Source organism: Drosophila nasuta, chromosome 2L (assembly GCF_023558535.2).
Source record: "Drosophila nasuta strain 15112-1781.00 chromosome 2L, ASM2355853v1, whole genome shotgun sequence".
NCBI lineage: Eukaryota > Metazoa > Arthropoda > Insecta > Diptera > Drosophilidae > Drosophila > Drosophila nasuta.
The window spans coordinates 11,058,153-11,077,150 of NC_083455.1; the positions used below are offsets into that span (position 1 = coordinate 11,058,153).

The window sequence follows — 18,998 nt, forward strand, 5'->3', positions numbered from 1 at the left end:
TATAACATAGTGTAGAGTATCACATATACATGAATTATATAATATTAAGAAGTTTTTCCAATAGGCACATCCCGTTGGTAGCAATGATGGTTTTTTATACCACAATACAATGGGGTATAAGACATTTTTTTTGGATTTTAATTCATGGTCAAAGCATTAAAAAAATATGGTAAGCGAGTATATTGATGCTTTGCAAATTAAAATATATATGCTAATGAAGATGTGCTTCTTTAATTAAATGTTCATCTCAAGCGTAAACAATCGAACATAGATATTTATACAAAAATTCGAAAACTTGCGTGCTTTAAAAGATCGCTAAAAGTTCAAGATTTGTTTATTTGATAGAGCAGCCAACTGATACTCTATTGTAGATTATAAAATTCTGCGTCCAAAATACAGTATGAACTTGAATGCGGAACTAAAAAGTTCGAAAGCAGAGTGGAATTATTTTATTGTGAGCGTAGCAATGCAACCAAAAAGCAGCAACGCGATCACAGCCTATGCTGTTATCTTGCTTCAACTAATTTACTGGACAACAGGTATTAATATAAATATTGTTTCCAACTAACTGATACTTACTTTTTCTCCGTTCTTAGCACGTAGAGGCCTTGGCCCAGGCGAACAAGACTGGAACTATGTTGAAGTGAGAAAGGGCGCCCATCTCTTCTATTGGCTCCACTACACGACAGCGAATGTGAGTTCCTTTTACGAGCGACCGCTGGTTATCTGGTTGCAAGGTGGACCCGGTATTGCCTCCACAGGAAGCGGCTGTTTTAAACAGCTGGGACCTATCGACATTGAGGGACGACCACGTGATAGCAATTGGGTGCAGCACATGAATGTGCTCTTCATTGACAGTCCCATCGGCACTGGTTTTAGCTATGTGGAATCCTTTGGGGAATACCCTCAAAACAATACGCAAATCGCCCTTGATCTTGTCACACTAATGTCGGATTTTCTGCGATCACATCCCGAGTTTCAACGTGTCCCATTGCACATCTTCTCTGAGAGTTATGGCGGCAAAATGGCACCGGAATTTGCCTTGGAATTGTATCTGGCTCAGCAACGGGGCGAGGTGCAATGTCAACTCAAGTCTGTGGCGGTGGGCAATCCCTTTACCTCGCCTATAGATACCATTTTATCCTATGCTCCATATCTGCTACAAACGGGCATTGTGGATCACGATGGGTATACCAAAATAAAGCAGGTTACGGATGAGCTTTCGCGTCTGATTTCTGCGGGCGAAATGGAGAAGGCCATCACACAGAATACAGAATTTCTTAATTTGATTGAAAAAATCACTTCGAAAATCTTTATCTATAACATCCAGCAACGAAGACATGTGGATGATGTATTTGGCTATAGTACGGATCCTAAGATGTTTGACTTTATGGTCAACAACGTGACAACGGCTCTGAATCTTACTCACATGGCTGAATGGAGGGACCGTAATATCTTGGTCTTCTATAATCTCCGCTTTGATATCTTTAAGCCTGCCGTTCACATAGGTAAGTCTATCAAGCATGGAATATAATTCTATAGTTATATTTTTTCGAATAAAGATAATAGAATGGAAAATTTGTGAACTTTATAGAGTTATAGAGTTAGTAATTGAAATTAATTTATGAAGAGCGCTTAATGAAAATTATTATTGTGTAGAATATACAAGTGTATTGATTAATTCGAAATTAATAATATACAAGTAAGAAGCTACAGTTGAATGTGCTCGACTGTGAGATACACGCAACTCATTTTCAATGAAAGCGAAACAGTGCGGTATTATTCTGAGAATATATCAAATTAACATAAAGAAAAAGTCTAAGATACAGGGAAGTCTATATTTTATTTGTATATATATTTATTATTACGTTCAAAACTTAGCATAGCATTCAAAATAAAGGAGATTGCCACCCAAGCAGCTCAGACCCGAAAGCAGCAGCCCTTCCTTTTCGTGTATAATTACTGTGTTCCCAAAAAAATTCCATCTCTTTGCTAGTCACTCGTCTGCTGGACGAGACGCCACTATGCGTGGGCGTCTACTCGGGAGTCTTGGACTTCATGTGTGCCACGCCCGGCACCGTCAACTGGATCAATCGGATGTCGTGGCACCACAAGCAAGAGTATGTGGATGCCACACGTAAACCCTTCCGTAGCGATGGCTATCTTGAGGGCTATGAGAAGCAAGGCGGAAACTTCAGCATGTTTTGGGTCCTTCGCGCAGGACACATGGTGCAGCAGGATAATCCTGCGGCCATTACTCACATTCTGCGAGAGTTCACTAACTATGGATGATGTCTCTGCATCTCACAACCAAAAATAATTCAAAATAAATAAATAAATAGAACAAGTCAAAAAATCAGGGACCTCAAATTATGAATAATTAGATTTTTTTAATAAATTAATTAGTAACGTATAGTAACTGTAAAATATTGTGAACTAATCCATTTCTCTTTTTAAAAGTAAAATAGTGCAATCAACAAGTAATTTTTATTTTGAAAGCCTTAATTTAGTAATCATTTTAAAGTTGAGATTATTTTTGATTAAATATTCAACATAATTAAGAACATTTTTGGGACAAAATATAATTCAAATCATTATTTTACGATATTTATTTTTTTTTTCAATGACAATAATTAATCACTAAATTGAGTGAAGCCAATAATGATAAATAAAACTTAAAAATTCTTATTATTTTATAAATGTTGCTGAGAAAAACGAATAGTGTTTGCTATTAATTACTAAATTATATTATGAAAAGTGTTATGCTAAGATTTCAGTGATTTAATATTAGCAATGAAGCAATGAATGACAAGCATTTACTTGACTCCCTCCCAAATAAGCACAGTAGGAGGGCAGACTACCTGAAAATTAAGTAAATATACACTGAATCCTGTGAGGCGACTATAGTTAGCAACTCAAGCTAAGATTTCTGCAAATCTTAACGTATTACTGTCCACCTTATGCTCTTGACGAAGTCTAGGCCAGTGAGCAGCTTTACCCAAAACTTTTTATAGACGAACTGACTTGGGGGAAAATAACATATTCTCCAAGTGTAAAACCATATAAACATTCCAAAGCTATATCGATGTACTACTGCACGGAAATCTAAAGAGAATAGAGAGAGAAAGCATTCGTACTTCCAAATGAACTCGTTGCAAAGCTCTCCAAAAATTAATCGATTATGTGATCGAGCAGCAAACTTATAAATAGTAATGAAAAATTAGAGAAAGCTACGTCCAAAATTCAGTGCGAATTTGTGCGCGGAGCTGAAAAGTGCGAGTATTCAGAGCGATATTTTGATTGTGGGCGTGACAATGAAACTAAAAAACTACAATGCAATCACAGCCTATGCAGTTTTCTTGCTGCAGCTAATTAACTGGGCAGCAGGTATTAATAAAGATATATCTTCCAATAAATTGTCGTGATATTTCCTGTAATATTTCCTCGCTTTTAGCACGCCGTGGTTTTGGCCCAGGCGAACAAGACTGGAACTATGTTGAAGTGAGAAAGGGCGCCCATCTCTTCTATTGGCTCCACTACACGACAGCGAATGTGAGTTCATTTTACGAGCGACCGCTGGTCATATGGTTGCAAGGCGGACCCGGTGTTGCCTCCACTGGCTGCGGCTGCTTTGAGCAGCTGGGACCCTTCGACATTGAGGGGCAACCACGTGCCAGCAATTGGGTGCAGCACATGAATGTACTCTTCATCGACAGTCCTGTTGGTACTGGTTTTAGCTATGTGGAATCCTTTGGCGAATATGCTTTGAACAATAAGCAAATTGCTCTCGATCTGGTCACACTAATGTCGGATTTTCTGCGATCACATCCCGAGTTCCAACGTGTCCCATTGCACATCTTCTCTGAGAGTTATGGCGGCAAAATGGCACCGGAATTTGCCTTGGAATTGCATTTAGCTCAGCAAAGGGGCGAGGTACAGTGTCAACTCAAGTCTGTGGTGGTGGGCAATCCCTTTATTTCGCCTGTAGATACCATTTTGTCCTATGCTCCATATATGCTGCAACTGGGCATTGTGGATCACGATGGCTTTAAGAACATATCGCGAGTGGCATCAGAATTTTCGCGTTTGATATATACCGGCGAACTGGGGATGGCCGTCATACAGAATATAAAACTTCAGCATTTGATTGAGCAAATCATAGGAAACTTTGTTTTCTATAACACCCAATGGCGCACTCATGAGGATGATGACCATCGTTACGGCGAGGGTCCGAAGTTATCTGAATTTATGATCAACAATGTGACGAAGGCTTTGAATCTGACCGACATGACTAAATGGGAGGCACGGAATGTGGAGGTGTATGATGAGCTAGGCGGTGATATCGTTAAGCCTGCTGTTCATATTGGTAAGTCTGCCGAGCAGAAAGTGTATATGATACAGTTATCTATTTTTATATCCGCTTTCCAGGCCCTTTTAGCATTGTGCCAACAGAAAACGAATGTAACTGGCACAAGAAGCCTTCGGTATTTTTTAGGATTTAACAAATAATATTAATATTAATATATAATTTATTGATAACGGGAGGCGGGTATCTCACAGTCGACTAGACCCTAGTTCTCTTACTTGATTATAATCACTATGTCCCCTAATTTTCTCATCCCTTGCTAGTCACTCGTCTGCTGGACGAGACGCCGCTCCACGTGGGCGTCTACTCGGGTGTCTTGGACTTGATCTGTGCCACGCCCGGCACCGTCAACTGGATCAATCGGATGTCGTGGCGCGGCAAACAAAAGTATGTGGATGCTATCCGTCAACCCTTTCGTAGCGATGGCTATCTTGAGGGCTATGAGAAGCAAGGCGGAAACTTTAGCATGTTTTGGGTCCTTCGCGCAGGACACATGGTGCAGCAGGATAATCCTGCGGCCATGTCTCACATTCTGCGAGAGTTTACCAACTATGGATGATGTCGCTGCATCACGCACAAATAAAGGGCAACTAGTCCAAAACTCAGATAAAGATCATTCACTCATAGTAGCCGTCAAACCATGTAAACTATATTATTTCATTTCTCTTCTTAAAATAATGTAATTTCACCATGACTTATAATTTGTATTTCTCTGATTTTTAGTACTCAATTATTAATCATCACGATATAGAGATTATTAAATTTTACGTATTGCTCAAGTATTTAACATACTTAAGAAATATTTGAGAACAAAACAAAAATTAATTAATAATCCTTTTTTCTAACGATTTTTTTATACTACAATGTTAAGAAAAGCCATTAATTGTTATTTTTCGCGAAAATTAATAAAACCTAAAAAAAATCATTCTCTTATAACTTTTATTGTCGACCTTATAATCATTAAAGTTCCTGTGAACAACTGATGGTGTGCTATTATTTATTAAGTTCAAAATCTTATGCTGAATAGATCAGAGAATAAATATTAGCAATAAACTCTGAAAGATAATCATAAAGTGAAATCTAAACCTTCACCAAGGAAGCGCTCTCAGATATAGGATTTAAAATCAAGACTACCTACTAACTGAATTATAAGCAAATTGGCAAACGGTAAAGTAAATTCGCTGAAAACAACAAAATACGTTTTAAGACTCCAAAGGCTAATAATGAGTACCCATGAAATCCAGTTAAATAGTTGTGGATAAGTCTTAAGGACAGGTGCCATTTCGCGCTTAGATGACTTCATGGAATGTATATATGGGGATCGCATAGTACTACAAAACGTGCCAACAAATGTAATGAGCAATAAATACTTTTAAATATATACACAGAAATTTAAAAATATGCGGAAAACTTTCGTGCCAAAGTTCATCGATTGTTTATTTAATCAAGCAGCAAACTTAGAATTATTATACTACATTGATTGAAAAAAGTTGTGTCCAAAATTCAGTGTGAATTTGTGTGCGGAACTGAAAAGTGAGAGAGTACAAAACGAATCTTCTTTTCAATGCAACTGAAAAATATCAAGGAGATCACAGCGTATGCAGTCTTCTTGCTGCAACTAATTAATTGGATAGCAGGTAAGTATTAATAAGCTTGCTTACTATCTTCTCTAGTACTTCCCTATCTCTAGCACGTCGAGGCTTTGGCCCAGGAGAACAAGACTGGAACTATGTTGAAGTGAGAAAGGGCGCCCATCTCTTCTATTGGCTCCACTACACGACAGCGAATGTGAGTTCATTTGAAGAGCGACCGCTGGTTATCTGGTTGCAAGGCGGACCCGGAGTTGCCTCCACGGGCTGCGGCTGCTTCGAGCAGCTGGGACCCATCGACATTGAGGGGCAACCACGCGCCAGCAATTGGGTGCAGCACATGAATGTGCTCTTCATCGACAGTCCCGTTGGCACTGGTTTTAGCTATGTGGAATCCTTTGGCGAATATGCTCCGAACAACAAGCAAATTGCTCTCGATCTGGTCACACTAATGTCGGATTTTCTGCGATCACATCCCGAGTTCCAACGTGTTCCATTGCACATCTTCTCTGAGAGTTATGGCGGCAAAATGGCACCGGAATTTGCTTTGGAATTGCATTTAGCTCAGCAAAGGGGCGAGGTACAGTGTCAACTCAAGTCTGTGGTGGTGGGCAATCCCTTTATTTCGCCCTTGGACACCATTTTGTCCTATGCTCCATATCTGCTGCAAATGGGAATTGTGGATCACGATGGCTATAAGAATTTATTGAGAGCTACGTTTGAGTTTTCGCGTCTGGTTTCTGCCGGTGATATGCGGCAGGCTGTCGACCAGGATGAACAAATTCAAGAATTGATTATGGAAATCACTGAGAATGTCTTTGTGTATAACACCCAACGACGCTTTCATGTGGATGATGTCTATCACTATGGTGATAGTCCCAAGTTGAGTGACTTTATAGTCAACAATGTGACAAAGGCTCTGAATCTCACCCATATGTCTAAATGGACGGCATTCAATTCTTTGGTCTTTTTTGGGCTTGGCATCGATGTTGTTAAGCCTGCCATTGACATAGGTAAGTCCAGGGAGTGTATGTATGTATGTTATATATAAAGTTGATAGCATTATGGCATATAATTTCATTTAATTAGTATTTTCAAAAAGTGAAATCAGCGCAGATATAAATTGTTTTATTTTGAAAAGTGTTTGCTTAAAGAGTAAATTTAGTGCTTAAGAATTTTTTACATATTCTTTAAATCATATGACCTGCATAATTCTCTTTGCTAGTCACTCGTCTGCTTGACGAGACTCCCATCCGTGTTGGCGTCTTCTCGGGCATCCTTGATATTATCTGTGCCACTCCTGGTACAGTCAACTGGATCGATCGGATGTCATGGCGCAGCAAACAGTCGTATGTGGATGCTACTCGCCGACCTATGCATATCGATGGCTTTCTCGAGGGCTATGAGAAGCAGGGAGGAAACTTCAGCATGTTCTGGGTACTTCGGTCAGGACACTCAGTGCAAGTAGATAATCCTGTGGCCATGTCTCACATTCTGCGTGAGTTCACTAACTATGGTTGATGCAGTTGCTTCTCATATAAATAAAGCGCAACTAGTCGAATCCGGGAACCCAAATAATGATTTTCTTGTTATTTTAAACAAAAAAATTATAAACTTATAGTAATTGTAAATTCATACAAACTACTTAAAAACATTTTTTTTTAGTTTTAACGTTAAATTATGCAATTTCAATATGATTTTCAGATTTCTAATTTTAATTATTATCACTGACAAATAATTAATATTGTTTGAGCAATAATTTAGAAAACCATTAATGTTTATATTTAATAAAAAAATATGAATTGTAATTTTTTGATTAATTAACAACGCATCTGTTATTAAGCAGATCACCCTGGATGTGGTTCATGAGTACAAATCGGGGAATGATATTATTTCCTTCAACCCTCACGCGTCAATTAAGAAGTTTATTAAATGTGCAGCCAATATTAGACTCTTTTAAGATGTTCTTAATATAGTGTTAAAGCTCCTCCGTAAATGGTTCTTCCTTTACCCTTTCCGAAGAGCGATAGATATATAGAGAAGGAGGAGAGAGAGAGAGAGAGAGAGAGTGAGAGAGAGAGAGAGTTGGAGATAAAAACAATTCTGTTGCTGATCAGATTGATAATGGTTGTGTTTTTTCCTCACAGAGCTTTCCTGTTCCTTGTGCTGATCTTTAACTTTGCTCAAACACTTGCCAATCTCCTGGGAGAAGGCCAACATCATATATAATCGTTCTATTTCTTAGAGGTCTAATATTCAAGCTCAAAGACTTTTGAAACGGAGAAAGGATGCTTAAGAACCTTATACAGAATCAATTCTATAGATCTGACTCACAAGCTTATTTCACTGTATAGACTTAAATATGTAATATGTTTTGTTGAAATTGCTAGTTTCTTAAGTAATTAAGAAGACAAAAAAGTAAAGAAATTGTTTAAAGTATTGAAATATATTTTAATTTGCAAACTAACCAATTAAGAAAGCTACAGTCCAGTTTACGTCACTGTGAGATACACGCTACCCATTGTGAATAAAAGCAAAACGAATTAGATACACCTACGGCTATATTATGTATATTGTCAGCCAAAGCAACTAAGGGGGTTTGTGGGCATGCCCAATATCTCTTGAACGCCTAGATCTTAGAGACTAGATCTAGGCGTTCATACGGATAGACATGGCTATATTGTAGCGGCTGTTGAGAGTGATCAGGTATATACATATACTGTATGGGGTCGGAGATAAAGATAAAGAGCAAAAATGGAAATATAATATGGTTGACATAAACGAATATGATAAAATATATAAGAATATGTATTTTTATTAATAACAACAAAAAAAGATTTTGAAGAACATTACTTTGGACGCAGATGCTCGCGGAAAATTCCTGAAGGGGCAAAAAATAAAAAACAAATATCCAAAAATTAATGTGAATTTAATGCAGTGCACGGCAACGACACGGTTTTGTGTTAATTAGTCTAATAAATTATAAATATATATTACTGAATTGATCAATATCAAATATTTAAATGCACAGCCATCTAAACACAAAAGCCAATAATTACAGAGAGCAAAAAGTACACATAAATATTTACACAGTGCTCTAGTAGATGTAGAAAACTTGCATACCCCCAAACGAACTCGAGACAAAGCTCTCTAAAAGTTCATCGATTGTTTATTTGATCGAACAACACACTTATAAATAGCATACTCTATTGATTGGAAAAAGCTGTGTCCAAAAATCAGTGCGCATTTGTGCGCGGAACTGAAAAGTGCGAGTATTCAGAGCGATATTTAGATTGTGGGTGTGGCAATGCAACTGAAAAATAGCAAGGAGATCACAGCGTATGCATTTTTCTTGCTCCAACTAATTAATTGGGCAGCAGGTATGTATTAATAAGCAAGCTTACTATCTTCTCTAGTACTTCCCTATCTCTAGCACGTCGAGGCTTTGGCCCAGGCGAACAAGACTGGAACTATGTTGAAGTAAGAAAAGGCGCCCATCTCTTCTATTGGCTCCACTACACGACAGCGAATGTGAGTTCATTTGAAGAGCGACCGCTGGTTATCTGGTTGCAAGGCGGACCCGGTGTTGCCTCTACTGGCTGCGGCTGCTTTGAGCAGCTGGGGCCCTTCGATATTGAGGGGCAACCACGTGCTAGCAATTGGGTTCAGCACATGAATGTGCTCTTCATCGACAGTCCCGTTGGCACTGGTTTTAGCTATGTAGAATCCTTTGGCGAATATGCTCTGAACAACAAGCAAATCGCCCTCGATCTTGTCACACTAATGTCGGATTTTCTGCACTCACATTCGGAATTCCAAAGCGTTCCATTGCACATCTTCTCTGAGAGTTATGGCGGCAAAATGGCACCGGAATTCGCCTTGGAATTGTATCGGGCACAGCAGCGAGGCGAGTTGCAATGTCAACTCAAGTCTGTGGTGGTGGGCAATCCCTTCACCTCGCCCTTGGATAGTGTGTTATCCTATGCCCCATATCTACTACAAATGGGCATCGTGGATCACGATGGCTATAGCAATATATCGCGAGTTGCGGCCGAGACTGCGCGTCTAGTATATGCTGGCAAATGGCGACAGGTGATCAATGAGAACGCAGCTGTTGAGGTGATCAAGGAACGTACTGGGAATGTGTTTCTCTATAACACTCAACGACGAACTCATGTGGACGATGACTATCGCTATGGCGAGGATCCTAAGTTGTGTGCTTTTATGGTCAACAATGTGACAAAGACTTTGAACCTCACACATATGCCTGTGTGGATAGCGCAGAATGCGACGGTCTTTCTTAAGCTCAGTGACGACATCTTTAAGCCAGCAGTTCACATAGGTAAGCCAATAAATTTGGTAAATAACTAAACAATAGTTTACTGAATAATTACAAGAGCAGCATGGCGAATAGTTTAAAGGAGTTTAGGGAGCATTCATTAATTCTTTTTCTGATTGTGTAATAAAAACAATATAAATTAAGTTATTCAATAGTAATAATAAATAATAAAGTTCGTAATTTTAAGTAATGTGCAAAGCTTTAAGGAAATGAAAAATAAATAATACCATTATTTGATCAAATATGGGAAATATAAAAAATATTGTAACAATAGCATACAAATTTTCGCAATTCTTGTATATTGTGATTTTATTGATTATGATGATTATTATTATTCTATTGCTTCTTTTAATTAATGTTACCTCTTTCCTAGTAACTCGTCTGCTGGATGAAACGCCACTCCGAGTGGGTGTATACTCAGGCATGTTGGATTTACTCTGTGCCACTCCCGGCACTGTCAACTGGATCAACCGGATGTCGTGGCGCCACAAGCAAGAGTATGTGGATGCCACACGTAAACCCTTCCGTAGCGATGGCTTTCTCGAGGGCTACGAGAAGCAAGGAGGAAACTTCAGCATGTTTTGGGTCTTTCGGGCGGGACACACAGTGCAGCAGGATAATCCCGTGGCCATGTCTCACATTCTGCGTGAGTTCACCAATTATGGTTGATTATGCTTTAAATACAAATAAAGTGCAACTAGTCAAAATAATGGATTGCTTGTGTTTCAGTCACTCCCCAAAGTGTTATTCGCCCAAAATCTGGTGTCAAGGAGAAATACAAATTTCTAACAATTTACTTGAAATTAACTCAAATGCTGGTTACAATGCGGTTTGCCTCAAGCCCACAATTCACACACATTGCTGAGTGTCTTTGCCTTCGCTTATTGCTGGAACATTTTACAGGTGCACCACATCAATTTATTTTCCACACAAAAGCCTATTAAAACTCTCACACTCACACTCACACTGGCTCGTCCATTGATGGCTTGTGGAGCCTGACTAAATGTTTGCCAAATGGAACCACTTAACCTTTTTTTTTGCTGCCTTTCTCCTTGCTTTTTCTCTGTGGTTCAGTGAAAATGAGCAGAATTCCCAATGAGTTGTGGAGAGTTGTTGGCAGACAGTCTATGGGGTTTTGGCGTTGTGTCTCGAGCCGCAGCAAAACAAATTAATTAAAAACTTAAAAAGTTTCTCGAACACAGTGATGATGCTTTAAACGACAGACGGCAAAGAATCAAGGCACATTTTGCTGAGTCAGACATTTCTCTCTAAGGAGTCTCCTTGTCTTGATTTGACTACAATTTTCTTGTGCCCGAAAGAGTTGAAAATTTGTAAGAGTATTTGGGCAAGTTGTGAATTAGCTGGCACATAAAAAAATTGGCAAATGCCGAAAGTTTGCTTTGAGAAAGGTACTGAGGATAAATGTTATGAAAAGGTGCAGGTATTTAGATGATCGAATTAATCTCACAAAGGAACCAAGGACTTTGACATTTAATTCTTAATAAATCATTTAATTTTTTGGGAACTTTTTAAATTAAAATACACATGCTCTTAAAAAAGATCAAATACATATTTTATTTATTACATAGAAAGATTTTTTACCTTTAGAAACTTTTCCCTTCTCTAAGAAGCTACACCCAAAAAAAACGTCTCTTACCTTCTCTTTCGCTTATTGAAATTAGGCAAATTGAAAGCAATTAGATTCGATGGCAGATTAATTTTGGTTTGGCCATTTGGATATCGTCAGCGTTCTAGGCACTCTCCATCATCAACAACTAATTAGTGAATACTTAGATGAAATACGTAATCGAATAACAATTGGCAAGACGACTACAACAGACAAGAAGTTGCCTGCAAAATGCTTTTCTCTGCGTCACGTCAACGCACAAGTAATTTTCACACAACTTAACGCCACATATCGTGCATATTAATTATGGTGGGAGTTTGTCGGTCGAGGGGGGTGCAAATCTAATTTGGTAAGACGACCTATGCTGGCGTCACGTAGTTGTTCCTTTGCCTCCCCAATCTCCATTTCCCATACCTTGCTTTTAGCAGGCAGATGGTAGATGTCATGCGTGGAATGCGCCTGCACGTATGCTACGATAGAAGCCGTGGCTACTTATGCTACCTTTATGCTACTGTCTTGGCTTGGGTTGTGTTCTTAAGCTTGTTTTTATACCCGCTGTCCTTAAGGTAGAAGGGTATTATAACTCGCAGAATATGAGGCATCGTTGACACCTTGAAGTACACAAGTATATTTTCATCATCTTCTAGAGAGCAGAAAATTCAGTTATGTCAAGTCAGATCACGCAGTTTACATTTGCTTAAAAAAGTGGCTACGCTTACAAAATTAGAAGAATATTAAATTTAATTAAAAAATTTAAAAATAAAATATAATAAAGAATGGTAAATTAAATTAATTAAATTGGATGGAATTAAATAAAACAAAATACATTAGATTACAATTCATTTAACAGAGTTCAAGGTTTATGTTAGGTTCATGTTTACTGTTTTATCAGCTCTAGTAATTACATTTTTAAGAAACCAACTTTTGAACACGTTTAAATGTTGTGTACTCTATAAATATGGTTATCGGATATCTCAGAGTCGAGCACTCTAAGCTGTATCTTTCTTGCTGGTTGGTGTTAAGAGTGAGGGTTGCCCTAGTTGCCACGTAGCCGGGGCGGGGGTAGGCAGCCATTGTAGCCATGTCAAGTATTTATAGGTGGCATGCCTGGATTTACCACGCACAGCCCAAAATTTGGCTTAAAAATTACTCATGTGCGATGTGTCGATAGCTTCAGCCCATCTTCTGCCTGTTCTCCATCTTCATCTTGGCCAGGCCAAAAATAAATTAAATGCCTTTCGCCGAACCAAAAGAAAACAAAGCCAAATTCCTACCATCAACATTCTCGCTCAGCCCACTTTCGTAGACAGGTGTGCTACTGACTTGCCTTTGACTTCGTCCTTCGTCTTGTATCCTTGCTCCTTGCTAGCTATGTTGATTCTGAGCATTTGGTTGCCTATTGTTTTGCCTACACTGTAAAAAAAGACCAGTTCCTAAAATCTAACTCCACTTGAAGATCAAATTTATTAAACACATTTAAATTTAAAAAGTGCTTCATTTAAAGAAGTCCAACGACACAGGTATTTAGGAAAATTCTCGAATCCATCAAAATTCCTATAAAATTATTATTATAAGCTTTCAATTGGATTGGATTGTGGGTTATTGGTCGTAAAAGTAGACGATTCTTTCTCTTATTTATTCAATGTTTTCATGTTCTTCACGCTCTTTTTAAAAAAAATTTACATGATTCATTTATTATTCCTTGGTTTCTTGTCATATAGCTATCTAACCCAGATTCATTTTTTTCTACTCCATATAGGGATCTAGTTTTTTATTCATTTCGATTTTATTTAGTTCTTTTCACTACTCAACCATGACTTTTTCGCCAAATCTAAATTAAACCCGAGATGAGATCCTCTCCTATTTTTTATCCTTTTTTCTATATCTATTTCTATAATCAGATAAATCAACTACCCCAATTTTGTTTTTATATTTCCCCCTCTAACATAATATTTCTCCGCAGTATTTCTGCCATAATTTTGCCTCTTTCCCTCTACATTTTTATACTTTTTTTGTATTCCACCTCACTTTTCTCCCAAACAGCAGAACAAAGCCAAATAAATGAGCCTTAATTGGTTCAGTCAAATACACATGTTGCTTTAGCTTCCAGTTCCCAGTGAAAAACTCACTCCAGTCCATATTCCATACTGAAATTTAATAAGACAGAAGTATTAACTTTGCCTCTTTAGGATAATTTGTACTGAAATATTGTCAACATGTCACTTCTTCAAAGTTATCAATTCGACAATAACATGGCACATTGTTCAACTCATCTATTAGAATGGCAGCCTCATCGAGGAAGCTGTTCAGCATTTCAGGTGTGCGAAAAATATGTTCACTTATTTTCAAATTGTTATCATCCCAAATCCTCCATTTGCGCATGCTCTCGATTACATCGCCACAAAAGTTGTGAGATGTGTTGACAGTGCGGGAGATCATGTCCTCCACATGCTTGCGATATTTACCTTGAGATTAAAGGAAGCAAATGAGAAAACAACTAAATTAAAAATTATGTAATTACGGTCTGCCAAGGTGCGATGCACCTTCTTGATTTTTTTCGTCGATCTTCCCAGTCTCATACTCCTTGATGATTTTGTACATACGGGCATCCAAATACTTGATGCCAAAAGCACTCTCTTCGCATGCCAAATTGCAGCCCGTATTGAAATTGGGTCCCTTGAATGGCACCGCAGTCCTAAACTTGTTGCGCTTGAATTCTTCACGTCGATTCTTCATGAGGTTGGCCATATGCATTTGGTAATAACGTGCTCGATCGTTGTGAAAGCGAAACGTTGTGCTGGTCAATAGCTTTTCCACCTTCGAGAGGCAGCTAAAACAAACAAAAAAAGAATATCATTCGGAAAAACAGAAAAATCTCTCAATAGATATTGAACAATATTAGGTTCTGTTAAGAAAGCTACAGTCAGGTCTTCTCGAATGTGAAATAAAACCATAACATTGCGATATTATTTTTAAGTTATACGAAATAATAAAAAAATATATACTTTACTGAGAAGTATATTGAGTATACTGAAATTGTACTTTATTTAAAATATAAACAAAGATTACAAAAAACCCCAGCGGCCGTATTTTGTCATATAAAATTGTGTCTTAATTCTCAGTAATGAATTGAAAAGTTTACAACAAATAATAATAGAAAAATAGATAAAAATAAATAATCAAAAAAAAAACAAAAACGATAATGACATACAATGATCAGAAACTAAATAAAATGAATGAAAATAAAAAGTTAAAGTTAAGTCACGGCGCGCAATAACCCAACATACAAAACTTTTAAATTTGAAAAAGGAGAATTTAATAAAAAAATAATAAAATATGTTACAAAGATAACAAAAATATAATATTAGTATATAAGATTAACATAAATAAGTAAAATACAAATTGAGAAAAAACTATTGATAAGTTTAATAGGCGTGTAAATATGTAATCATGAATAATTAATAACTAACAAGTAAGAAAGTTACAGTCGAGTGTGCTCGACTGTGAGATACCCGCTACCCATTTTTAATAAAGGCAAAATATTGCGGTATCATTTTCAAAATATACCGAAAATACTAAAAAAAATACTAAAAATATACCAAATGGTATGTTTGGTATATCGATATAGTACACCATTCAAAATATCAACCAAAGCAACTAAGAGCCCTAGTAAGTAGGCGTTTTTGCCCATACAAAAGTATTTCTTTAATAACTTCCACAATTTTTATCTGATCGCAACCAAATTTTCAGGAATCATAACTACTACAGTAATTATTGTATATACCAAAATTCTCTAGCTCTAGCTCTAGCTTTAAAATTATGCTTGTTATACGATTTTTTTGATTTGCGGGGGCGGAAGTGGGCGTGGCAAAAATTTGAAACAAACTTGATCTGTGTGCAAACATAACAAATGCTGTCGAAAAAAAATTATAGCTCTATCTCTTATAGTCTCTGAGATCTAGGTGTTCATACGGATGGACGGACGGACGGACGGACGGACAGACGGACAGACGGACAGACGGACATGGCTATATCGTCTCGGCTGATCAAGAATATATATACTTTATAGGGTCGGAGATGCCTCCTTCTACCTGTTACATACATTTCCTGCCGGCACAAAGTTATAATACCCTTCTACCCTATGGGTAGCGGGTATAAAAATGTAAGAGAAATATAAATATACCAAAAAAAAATTAAATTAAATTAAATTAATGAAAATTAAATAAAGAAACATCAGTAATAAGTGTGCATATTTATGACCGATATAAAATTTTTGTTGTTTTTAATTTAGTTTTAGTTATTTTTAATTTGAAACTATAGACATGATATATACCATATAGTATTCTCGAGACTTACGTGGAGTTGCGCAACGAGTAGACACCGGGAATGGCCTGAGTGCGCAGCAGATGGTGCAGCCTGTATGCCACACAACAGAGTAGCTCTTCAGCGGCCAGCTGTTGTGTGTGACGCAAGCTGTACGCATCGTGCACTGTTTGACGCACCAACCAGCCACGATACAGTGCTTGTATCTTCGTCGCCGATCTATTGTAATGCGCCCAGAGACGTTCGTGCAACATGTTCTCGACCAGCTTCAGATAATTCTTGCGCGTCGCATAGCCGCGCCACCAACGTTGTATTTTGATTGCGGCCCAATCTTTGCGATTTGGTCTACTGGCGTAGTAGCGACGCCATGCGCGTTGAATGCAACGTGCGGCCAAAAATTGCTTATAGTCGAGTATCAGCAGGCAAGTCCTGGCAACAGGATGATCAGCTGGGTAGCCATATGAGTAGTGGAATCACTTACTGCGAGAGCTCCTGAGGCACCTCTTTGTCATCTTTGAATCCCGAGAAATCTTCCTCACATCTGTGTGATGACTGCCTAGAAGTTGAGTATAAAATTCACAATTGTTGCAACTTACTCGTAGGCGGATCGCACATTTGTCGACAGCATCGACATTTTCTGCTCAACAAAGTTATAATGAAACATTGTGTATTATTCTTTTTTTATGTTTTAGTTTTATTATTATTTTTTTTGTATTTTGTAATATTAAGTTTTTATTTAGTGTTTATTGTATTTTAGTAATTGATCAAAGTCAAGTTAATATTTGAACATCTCATTGTAATTTGATTACAAAATCAAAGTTTTTTAATAAAACTGGAACTCACAAATTACTGTATTTATATCCATTTTTATTTATTTGCGTCAATTTGATAATAAATCCATATTTTCCATAGAGAAATTCGAAAACCATTTTACACGATAGTATGCCAATAGTACATGCATATGTACACTATTTTAAGTTATATAATTGTCATCTTTTGCAATTCCCTTCTAAAATGTTTCTTTCTACAATAGAATGTATACAAATTGGATTTACTGCGCTTTACTATCGATAATAGCAGCGTTTACTTTGGTCGTCGACAATCCAATTACAGTATAGTTGCAAATTCCGTTGGCAGTTTATTGAAGTTTATGCAACATACTTGCAGTTAACCAACTCAGTGACTAACTTATGCAACAGTGTACGCTAAAAGTATGCAAACAGCTTTGGCGAAAATAGATTAAATGGCATGTCAACCCAGCTCTGATGCGGGGGGAGTCAGGAAGGAAAACAATAAGGAAAATATAAGTAAATTGTAGGAGACAGCAGCGTTTTGGGGCCAAATTGTTTAAAGGTGAAAAATTGTGCTGATCAAAATTCAGGCCAAAAACCGAAGAGAAACAAGAGCAAGAGGGAAAACGAAACGAGGACTCAAGGTGCTTTGGCGTATGACAAGCGTTAACTTTTCTATGTTGACATCCTCAAGGAATGCTACTTGTTTCGTCTCCTCCTTTCAGGATTCTGTCTCTACGTCCCAGCGTATTTTGTTTCGTTTCGTACGCTCAATCAATTTTCTCAATTTTCTTTCCCAATGTTACTTTTTTTTACATTTTATTTTTATTTTGGTCTTCTTTATTTTATTCTTATTTAGGTACAGTGCACGTTTGGTTTATTTATTCCCGCTGCCAGTCGCAGTTGAAGCTGTCTTCATAGCCATTATCCTGGTGCCTCTCCCCACAGCCTCATCGCTACCAACCATCAAACCACTCTTGGCCGCATTGCGATGATGTCGACGTTGATGTCGATGTCGATGTCGAAGTCGTTTGCTGATGATGCTGCACGTCTCGCAATGCTCTGATGTGTGCTGATATTTGACACTTTATTATGTGCACATCATCAATTTTGAAATTATTGTCAATGTACAGATAGAGCACAACAATATGTGCGATAAGGCAGGTCCTCCTTCTCTACCTATCGATTGTAGCTCGCGCAATTAGGAAAACCGAATAGTTCAACATTGTTTGACAAAATAATGGATGGTTTTCCAATTACTTATTTAAGTTATTCCTCTAAGCTATATTTATTTTTTATATTTTTGTCGTATTTTAAATAAATTAATTGAATTACATTTCTGATTAATTATTCGTTAATCAACCAATAAATTGGGTTAGCCTTCAAGTTTTATATTTTATAAAATCAAATTGCACGTATATGATATTTATACAAATGATAACTGCTAGTATAGACCAGTTTTACTTCTTTTTTATTGCGGAATTCACTGGACTTTTCAATGAGATTCCTATATAAGAGACTCCAAAGGGGTTAAACTCATAAGTAAATGTATATATGTATATGTCTAATTTTGCTGAAGTATTAAATCATATCGGTAGAAAACTGTTTTAATAAAATAAAAATACTAATAAAAATTATTAAGTTTCTGGATTAAAATCTTTTATAATATAAATGGTTTAACTGAATTATATAGAAAATAAATACACTATATTGTTCACAACTAATTTAAATAAAAAGTATAGGATAGGTACAACGGTAGGCTTCAAAATGTAGCAATTATTTAGACCATCTTCAACTCATACACATACACACACTCTCACAGAAAGCGCAGAGCAGACGCGTCGCACATTTGGCACACCGCAAAGTATGCAATCAATTTTTATTGCCCACATGCAGTGAGTGGGCGTGAGGGGGTTGGTGTGGGCGTGGACTTGTGCTAGCGCCAGTGCAATGTTTTACTAAT

At 37.4% G+C, this 18,998-nt stretch overlaps 3 protein-coding genes across 7 annotated transcripts; 2 read left to right on the top strand and 1 right to left on the bottom strand.

Moving 5' to 3' along the window:
- The first annotated feature begins 466 nt into the window (after positions 1-466).
- Positions 467-2,293, top strand: LOC132786020 (retinoid-inducible serine carboxypeptidase-like). The gene is made up of 3 exons (XM_060792389.1): positions 467-539; positions 597-1,508; positions 1,997-2,293. Exons 1-3 carry the CDS (start codon positions 467-469, stop codon positions 2,290-2,292), a joined length of 1,281 nt encoding a protein of 426 aa, XP_060648372.1. The 3' UTR covers position 2,293.
- Positions 2,294-3,253: 960 nt separating this feature from the next.
- Positions 3,254-10,992, top strand: LOC132797525 (retinoid-inducible serine carboxypeptidase-like). Of its 5 annotated transcripts, none has more exons than XM_060809285.1 (3): positions 3,254-3,387; positions 9,389-10,297; positions 10,668-10,992. In XM_060809285.1, exons 1-3 carry the CDS (start codon positions 3,315-3,317, stop codon positions 10,961-10,963), a joined length of 1,278 nt encoding a protein of 425 aa, XP_060665268.1. In that variant the 5' UTR covers positions 3,254-3,314; the 3' UTR covers positions 10,964-10,992. The 5 variants fall into 5 exon arrangements, with proteins under 5 accessions (XP_060665268.1, XP_060665254.1, XP_060665245.1 ...); XM_060809271.1 differs by lacking the exons at positions 9,389-10,297; positions 10,668-10,992 and adding exons at positions 6,057-6,968; positions 7,181-7,712; XM_060809262.1 differs by lacking the exons at positions 9,389-10,297; positions 10,668-10,992 and adding exons at positions 3,455-4,366; positions 4,630-5,136.
- A 3,063-nt stretch (positions 10,993-14,055) lies between these two features.
- On the bottom strand, positions 14,056-17,039 carry LOC132798733 (abnormal spindle-like microcephaly-associated protein homolog). Its single transcript, XM_060810696.1, has 5 exons — positions 16,841-17,039; positions 16,726-16,785; positions 16,278-16,673; positions 14,443-14,751; positions 14,056-14,386 (listed from the first exon to the last, which is right to left on the bottom strand). Exons 1-5 carry the CDS (start codon positions 16,906-16,908, stop codon positions 14,383-14,385), a joined length of 837 nt encoding a protein of 278 aa, XP_060666679.1. The 5' UTR covers positions 16,909-17,039; the 3' UTR covers positions 14,056-14,382.
- Between the last annotated feature and the right edge of the window lie 1,959 nt (positions 17,040-18,998).

Coding starts and splice junctions, on each gene's coding strand:
- LOC132786020 (XM_060792389.1), top strand. CDS start 467: ATGCAACCAAAAAGCAGCAACGCGATCACAGCCTATGCTGTTATCTTG. Junction 540..596: donor ACTAATTTACTGGACAACAG/GTATTAATATAA, acceptor CTCCGTTCTTAG/CACGTAGAGGCCTTGGCCCA. Junction 1,509..1,996: donor TAAGCCTGCCGTTCACATAG/GTAAGTCTATCA, acceptor TCTCTTTGCTAG/TCACTCGTCTGCTGGACGAG.
- LOC132797525 (XM_060809271.1), top strand. CDS start 3,315: ATGAAACTAAAAAACTACAATGCAATCACAGCCTATGCAGTTTTCTTG. Junction 3,388..6,056: donor GCTAATTAACTGGGCAGCAG/GTATTAATAAAG, acceptor CCCTATCTCTAG/CACGTCGAGGCTTTGGCCCA. Junction 6,969..7,180: donor TAAGCCTGCCATTGACATAG/GTAAGTCCAGGG, acceptor TCTCTTTGCTAG/TCACTCGTCTGCTTGACGAG.
- LOC132798733 (XM_060810696.1), bottom strand. CDS start 16,908: ATGTTTCATTATAACTTTGTTGAGCAGAAAATGTCGATGCTGTCGACA. Junction 16,674..16,725: donor GTGCCTCAGGAGCTCTCGCA/GTAAGTGATTCC, acceptor TCCTGTTGCCAG/GACTTGCCTGCTGATACTCG. Junction 14,752..16,277: donor TACTCGTTGCGCAACTCCAC/GTAAGTCTCGAG, acceptor TGTTTGTTTTAG/CTGCCTCTCGAAGGTGGAAA.